Source organism: Cervus canadensis, chromosome 31, assembly GCF_019320065.1.
Source record: "Cervus canadensis isolate Bull #8, Minnesota chromosome 31, ASM1932006v1, whole genome shotgun sequence".
NCBI classification, from domain to species: Eukaryota; Metazoa; Chordata; class Mammalia; order Artiodactyla; family Cervidae; genus Cervus; species Cervus canadensis.
The window spans coordinates 5,731,252-5,739,020 of record NC_057416.1 but is presented as its reverse complement, the minus strand read 5'-3'; the positions used below and the strand labels follow the sequence as shown (position 1 = coordinate 5,739,020).

Below are 7,769 nucleotides of genomic sequence, written 5' to 3'. Positions count from 1 at the left end.
TCCTGCAGACCAGTCTGTCCACCAGAAGCCAATCGCAGACACACATGCACGTTAGAGCCGGGCCAGCAGTTAGAAATAAAATGTTATCAGGAAGCAAAGCAACACACTCAATACCAGGAACCAGCAGACACCAGCGTGGGCACAGGAGTGAGTGTGTCAGACAACCCCGGGCCTGCAGCTCCCCGAGAAAAGGACCGGGGGAGGATGCCCTGTATGGATTTATTTCTGACCTGAAGTCCTTTACTTATTATAACTTCTAGAAACAGATAGGGAAGGAATACAGAGGCAAAAAGAAAAAAAAGGATGAAGACATTAGCACACATGAAGGAAGAATAAATTGTTGCCTTGATCCTTTAAAATACACTTTATTTCATTTCACAATATCAAGTTTACCCTAGTCACATGACAAATTAGAACAGCATACCAAAAAACTTCAAACAAGAAAGTTGCTAGTGCTAGCGTAAGGCAGAACCGCTTATGGACATACACATAGACACAGTATACAGTGTAGTTTGGGGCTTCCCTGGGTGCCTTAGACGGTAAAGAAGCCACCTGCCAATGCAGGAGACCCAGGTTCAATCCCTGGGTGGGAAAGATCCCCTGGGGGAGGAAATGACAACCCACTGCAGTATCCCTGCCTGGGGGTTACCATGGACAGAGGAGCCTGGCCGGTTACAGTCAGTCAATGTGCAGAGTCAGACACACCTGAGTAACTGAGCACATGAGCACGCGTGCACGCATGTGCACGCACACACGCACGCACGCACACACACACACAGGCGCACACAGCGCTGCAAGGGAAGCCCTTTGAGGTTGCCGTTACACTCCACCTTCACCGACCTGGGAAGGAGTCTATGCTGCCAGTCTGTGGGGACAGACATTTCCTCAGCCTTCAGGACCAACGTGGGGTCAGTTTGGAAAGACCAGGAGATTTTCTTATGAAAGATGGAGAATCTTCGCTTTTGTAATCTCTATATTCTTTTATGTAGATTTTAAAAACCTCTGTAATCTTTAAATAACTATGATCAGAGTTACAATCATCCACTTTTTAAAGGCACTTACAAAGTTTGAAATACTGTGTTACATCTTCATTAAGCCAGAGTGATTTTTTTCTGTCAGAAGTTATCAGTTAAGCGACTTTTGTGTCCTGCCAATGGAGGAGACAAAAGAGACACTGGCTCCATCCCTGGGTTGGGAAGAGCCCCGAGAGGAGGGCATGGCAACCTACTCCAGTATTCTTGCCTGGAGAATAGACAGAGGAGCCTGGTGGGTCACAGTCCACAGGGTCACACAGTCAGACACAACTAAAGCGACTTAGCATGCACCCATGCATATTGCCAGGTAACTAATTTTTGAGATTTATAGTTTCCCTTTTTTGGTTGAACTAACAAAGCATCAATAAACCCAAGAATGTAAACCAGAATTTATTCTGAAACTATAAGGAGACAAGACTCTTAGTAAATAATCTCTTACTAGCATTCTTTTTTCAGATATAAAGATTTATAAAAATAAATTTGCAGAACATGTCTTTCTTACATAGTCACAGATAAAATCATGAATCATCAATGTGGGTGAATAACTGAGCTGTCTCCCCACCACCAATAAACATTTATTGAGAGTTTGCCCCACAAATCAGAGTTTCTTCAACACAGTAGAAGTTATTGAGCTTTCTATTTGGGGTGACTTTTTGAAAAACAGGCTTTTTTACCTCCTGCTCAGGATAATAACCAAGAATCTCTCTGTTTTCATTCCAATCCCAAAGAAAGGCAATGCCAAAGAATGTTCAAACTACTGCACAATTGCACTCATCTCACACGCTAGCAAAGTAATGCTCAAAATTATCCAAGCTAGGCTTCAATAATACGTGAACCGAGAACTTCCAGATGTTCAAGCTCGATTTAGAAAAGGCCAGAGGAACCAGAGATCAAATTGCCAACATCTGTTCGATCACAGAAAAAGCAAGAGAGTTCCAGAAAAACATCTACTTCTGCTTTATTGACTATGCCAAAGCTTTTGAGTGCGTGGATCACAACAAACTGGAAAATTCTCCAAGAAATGAGAATACCATATGACCTTACCTGCTTCCTGAGAAATCTGTATTCAGGTCAAGAAGCAACAGCTAGAACTGGACATGGAACAACAGACTGGTTCCAAATTGGGAAAGGAGTACATCAAGGCTGTATATTGTCAACCTGTTTATTTAACCTATATGCAGAGTACATCATGCAAAATGCCAGGCTAGATGAAGCACAAGCTGGAATCAAGAGTGCTGGGAAAAATATCAATAACCTCAGATATGCAGATGACACCATCCTTATGGCAGAAAGCAAAGAGGAACTGAAGAACCTCATGATAAAAGTGAAACAGGGGAGTGAAAAAAGTTGGCTTGAAACTCAATATTCAGAAAACTAAGATCATGGCATCCAGACCCATCACTTCATGGCAAATTGTGGAAACAGTGACAGACTTCATTTTCTTGGGGTCCAAAATCACTGCAGATGGTGACTGCAGCCATGAAATTAAAAAATGCTTGCTCCTTGGAAGAAAAGCTATGATCAACCTAGACAGCATATTAAAAAGCAGAGACACTACTTTGCCTACAAAGGTCTGTCTAGGCAAAGCTGTGGTTTTTCCATTGGTCATGTACGGATGTGAGAGTTGGACCATAAAGAAAGCTGAGTGCAGAAGAACTGATGCTTTTGACTGTGGTGTTGGAGAAGACCCTTGAGAGTCCCCTGGACTGCAAGGAGATCCAACCGGTTTATCCTAAAGGAAATCAGTCCTGAATATTCATTGGGAAGGACTGATGCTGAAACTGAAGCTCCAATATGTTGGCCACCTGATGGGAAGAACTGACTCTGAAAAATACCCCAGTCCTGGAAAGATTGAAGGCAGAAGGAGAAGGGGACGACAAAGGATGAGATGGTTGGATGGCATCACTGACTCGATGGACCTGAGTTTGAGTAAGCTTCGGGAGTTGGTGATGGACAGGGAGGCCTGGCGTGCTTCAGTCCATGGGGTTGTAGAGTCAGACATGACTGAGTCTCTGACCTCAGGTATAAATAGTCTCAGAATGTCTCCCCAGTTAGTAGAAGTAATGGATTTACTTAACTATCCACCAATTTGAAAAAGCATCACTGAAATCTTGGGGATAATGTGATGTTGTAACTACTCTAAACTGACACAGATAAGTGATTGCAAAATGGCACACCAAAACATCTGAATAAAAAGTTTTAGATTCAGTCAGTGAAGATTTTATCTATGTTAAGGTGTTAGGTTCAGTTACTGTGTTTATAAAGACAGTTATATGGAGAAGGAAATGGCAACCCACTCCAGTATTCTTGCCTAGAGAACCCCATGGACAAAAGGGCCTGGGGGTCTATAATCCATGGGGTCACAACTTAGTGACTACACCACAACAACCATAACAACAAACACACAATCAGGCAGATTATGATTCAGGGAAATACCTTTTCATGAAAATGTGGCATAAAATGGAGAATGAAGAGACCTAGCAATGTGGAATTAGAGTTTTGTAAGAAATTAAAATGCGAGTATAGAATAATAGTTGTTAATATTCAAACAATAAAGTCCATGGCTAAAGGAAAAAATAAAATAAAATAAAGACAGTTATACTAAATGGTAACGTAATATTCACAGTCAGCCAATCTTTCATTTAAAAGTAGGTGTAACTCATAATAGAGACTGTCCCTCCTTCAAATTCCTGCCTACAAGCAAAGATATGTAAGTTACTACAAGGTGGTATCTGGAATATGTGCCAAGAAAACCTCTTCCTCAAGCTAACACTTGAAGAACAAATCTTATTAGGATTACAGTTTATTTTTACTGTATACATTTGCAATTGTACACATTAAATCCCAGGATAGACATTTCTCCGTTTTCTCAAATGTGAGTTTGCTATACATCTGGCAGTCACTTTGCACCTATGCTTCATGGGCAAAGGTTATACAACATTTCTTAGTTTTAATGGTCAATTTATTCAGATCATTTTACTGATATGGACTTATTCAGTGAAGGTAAGTATAAACCATATAACATTATGAAGGAAACAATAAAATTTATGTAACTTGGATATTACTTTGAAATCAAAGGTCCATCTAGTCAAAGCTATAGTTTTTCCAGTAGTCGTGTATGGATTTGACAGTTGGACCATAAAGAAAGCAGACTGCTGAAGAATTGATGTTTTTGAACTGTGGTGTTGGAGAAGACTCTTGAGAGTCCCTTGGACTGCAAGGAGATCCAACCAGTCAATCTGAAAGGAAATCAGTCCTGAATATTCATTGGAAGAACTGATGCTGAAGCTGAAACTCCCAATACTTTGGCCACCTGATGTGAAAAAGTGACTCATTTGAAAAGACTCTGATGCTGGGAAAGAAGGCAGAAGGAGAAGGGGATGACAGAGGATGAGATGGTTGGATGGCAGAACCGACTCAATGGACATGAGTTTGAGTATGCCCTGGGTGTTGGTGATGGACAGGGAAGCTGAGCAATTGAACTGAACTGAACTGAATCTAGATATAAAGGAGAATTGTACCACTCTAAATGAAAAATGGCTTCCCTGGTGGCTCAGACAGTAAAGCGAAAAAAAAAATTACATGGAAATGTTACAGATGAAAGAAGTCACCAGTACATGTGATGTAAGGATCAGTCAGATTTGTACTTGACTCACCAACCTGGCTAATTTTAAGCATCTGACACATTTCAGTGTGGTATCTTAGTAATTACAAAATTGTCAAGCAATTAATAATTGCCATACATCTTACAAGCTTCCCTGGTGGTTCAGATGGAAAAGAATCTGCCTGTGTCGGGAAGATCCCTTAGAGAAGGGAATGGCAACCTACTCCAGTATTCTTGCCTGGAGAATCCCATGGACAGAACAGCCTGGCGGGCTACAGTCCATGGGGTCACAAAGAGTCAGACACAACTGAGCGACTAACATTCATTCATACATCTTATAAAATATATGGATGACATTATATATCCAAATTAACACATTGTATCACAATTTTGAAGATTTTAATGTACTTAAAAAAAAAATCACTCAAAACTATTTCAGAATGCAGAGCCAATCATGAGGCCTATTTTATGTAAAGAGAGACCGTTGGTGAAGTTTTGAGTCACAAAATGTTAAATGGCAGACATCAGAGACAGTGAAAGATTTTATTCTCTTTTACTTTCATCCAAACACACCCTTTTGTGAAAAAGATAAAAGCATGCACATTGACTGCAGTCTTTTAAAGAAAAAACAATTAACTTAGCTGTAAGTCAACAATAATATAAACAAAACCTTAAATGATATTATGTGAAAAGATTTACTGGTATATGGAGATCTTAATTTCAGAAAATAATAATTCAAGTCATATCAATACATGTTAAAAAGAAGCTTCTAATTTTTGAAATATTTTGATACAAAAAAATTTTGAACATTTTATAGACCTTTTGTGAGAAAAATATAACGATAGTTATAAGAAACATGCTGTTCAAGTATCTTGTGCAGCTCACTTGGCCTTCTTCAAATCAGTTACAGTCAACATAATTCCAGTGGTATTGCTTCTTAAAATTTAAATTTAGAGCATATCCATGACATTCAAAATAAGTTACACAATTTACATTTATTGTGATCTAATTAGAAATAGTTCTAACTTTAGGACTGTTAAAGAGTATTTTAATAAAGACATGACATTGACATAATTTCACTTTAGAGGGTAAGAGAAAACTGCAGTGTGGCATAAGAACAAAACTTTTACTTGCACCTCATTTATAATGAGGCCGATGGTATCCTGTGGGACTGTGTGTATACACACACATTACACACTCGTGTGTGTGTATATACATACACATACTAAACTATGCACAAACCAGTTCATACTACCCAACTTTTCAGAGGGGTTTCTTGAAATAACTTACTCTGGTTCTGGAAAAACAGACAAAATTTATCTTAATTATTATTTCTATTTTGTTTATCATGATTTAACAGATGTATTTCATCTGGGGCACTGATACAATTTTGCAGGAAAAATCCATTACCCGGAAGCAGAAATGGGTATCTTAAGGGACTAATAGGCAATCAAGCTTGAATTGTAACATAAAAGTAGAGCAGATCACACTTTAAAAGGTCCTCTTCTTGAGGGTTTGTTGTTCCAGGACTGAAAACTGTGTGACTGGTTCCTGAAAGATCACTCTTCTTTTCAGGTGACTCAGATGGAATTACGCGGCCCCATTAACACTAATGGGAATTAAACAAATACACTCTGTCCTGATGGATTAAGTCTGTATTCAAGAAGTTGCCTTCTTGACATAAAACAACACAAAATGTCTTTGCTGCGGCTCACAAGAGCTTAAACGGTTGAAGCCTGCCTCAGGACTCAGCACTTCCGGGTGAGGCCTGCGTCAGGACACAGCGCTTCCGGGTGAGGCCCCGCGGCCGCTGTGGGCAGCACCTCTGCTGATGATCTGGAGGAAAGGAACTCAAGTACAACGGAAACCGACCATGATGACATAAAAACAAGATTTTTGGATTAGACATTTTGCTGAACCCAAGGGTAACAGGCAAAAGGCACATGCTAGTAAGTCTAGTCAGGTGTCTGAGAGCTCCCACCATCTTAAATATCTGTGGACTCAGGTCTAACAAAGGTTCACACTGATTATTTCGACATAAAAAATTACAGGAAATCTTAAGGTTTTCAAGTACTTATGGCACAAATGTCATGAAGTTCTAGGAGCTTAGCCTAAATCTTCAAAAAGCTGAGCAATTTAAAGTTCCACTACAATGAATCAGGATCACAATTTTAACTTAATTCTTTTTTTTACATTATTCTTTTGTATAGAGCACAGGGTGTGCAAATGAAGCTGTTTCAGTAAATATTAGAAATACTGCTTTGCAAATATCAAGTGAAATCAACTAATAACACAATATAATAATAGCCCGTGCTAACACAGAGCTTCTCCCACCAACATTCCCCGGCCCTTTCCTTGTGCCCTTCTCGATTCTTAACTATAATTTCTTTCATTGACTTGGAGAAATTAAACAAAAGGCAAAATATTTCACAGTTGCAAGACACTAAGTACTTTAGTGATAAGAATTGGCCCAGTCAAGTCGTAAAAAAAAAAAAAAAGAAAACGAATACAGCAAAATATATTGCAAATTAATGTTCATGAATGCAGCTATTTGAATTACAACACAACAAATTATACAATCCTAACAATCTTCTGCAGTTGACATTAGTTCATAGGAAATGGCAAGAATAATATAAACTGTTTACCTTTTCCCTTTCCAACAGCTTCTGGACTAAAGTTGCAAAACCATGTATGTTTGCCCAAGACCAGCTGAATATTGGCTTTAGTCAGAAAATCTATTTTATCCAATGTTCAATCAACAAGGCTTTATTTACACTTCTTATTAAATTCAGGAGCAATCAGATGTAACGTGCAGCCACCAACAATAAACAGCGTAGCGCATCCCACCGCCTGGAGACAGCTACTCGTTTATGCTTTAATACTAACCCACAAGCAGCCAATCAAGGTTCCATAAATCCAGGTTTTCACATATAGTTTCCTTCCAGCCTCAGTCATAAGCAAACCAGCAGTCAAACCACTTAAGATCAAGAATGATGGTAAGGTCTTCTTGAGACTTAGCTTAGAATTAACACTTTCTCCAGGAAATTTGTTTCTTCTTTCTGGGTCCGGTGAATCATAGAATTCTATAAGCAATCTATGGCCAGAATGAAAATGAAAACTGCTTTAACTTT

At 39.1% G+C, this 7,769-nt stretch overlaps 1 protein-coding gene across 1 annotated transcript in view; it reads right to left on the bottom strand.

Annotated features, from left to right (window-relative positions):
- Nucleotides 1–5,167: 5,167 nt before the first annotated feature.
- The window catches only part of AGPAT5 (1-acylglycerol-3-phosphate O-acyltransferase 5), a 42,540-nt gene continuing 39,938 nt past the window's right edge, over nt 5,168–7,769 (bottom strand). Inside the window, exon 8 of the mRNA XM_043454314.1 lies at nt 5,168–7,732. Within this exon, the coding sequence (XP_043310249.1) occupies nt 7,507–7,732 (226 nt within the window). The 3' untranslated portion in view covers nt 5,168–7,506. The remainder of the gene's footprint in view (nt 7,733–7,769) is intronic.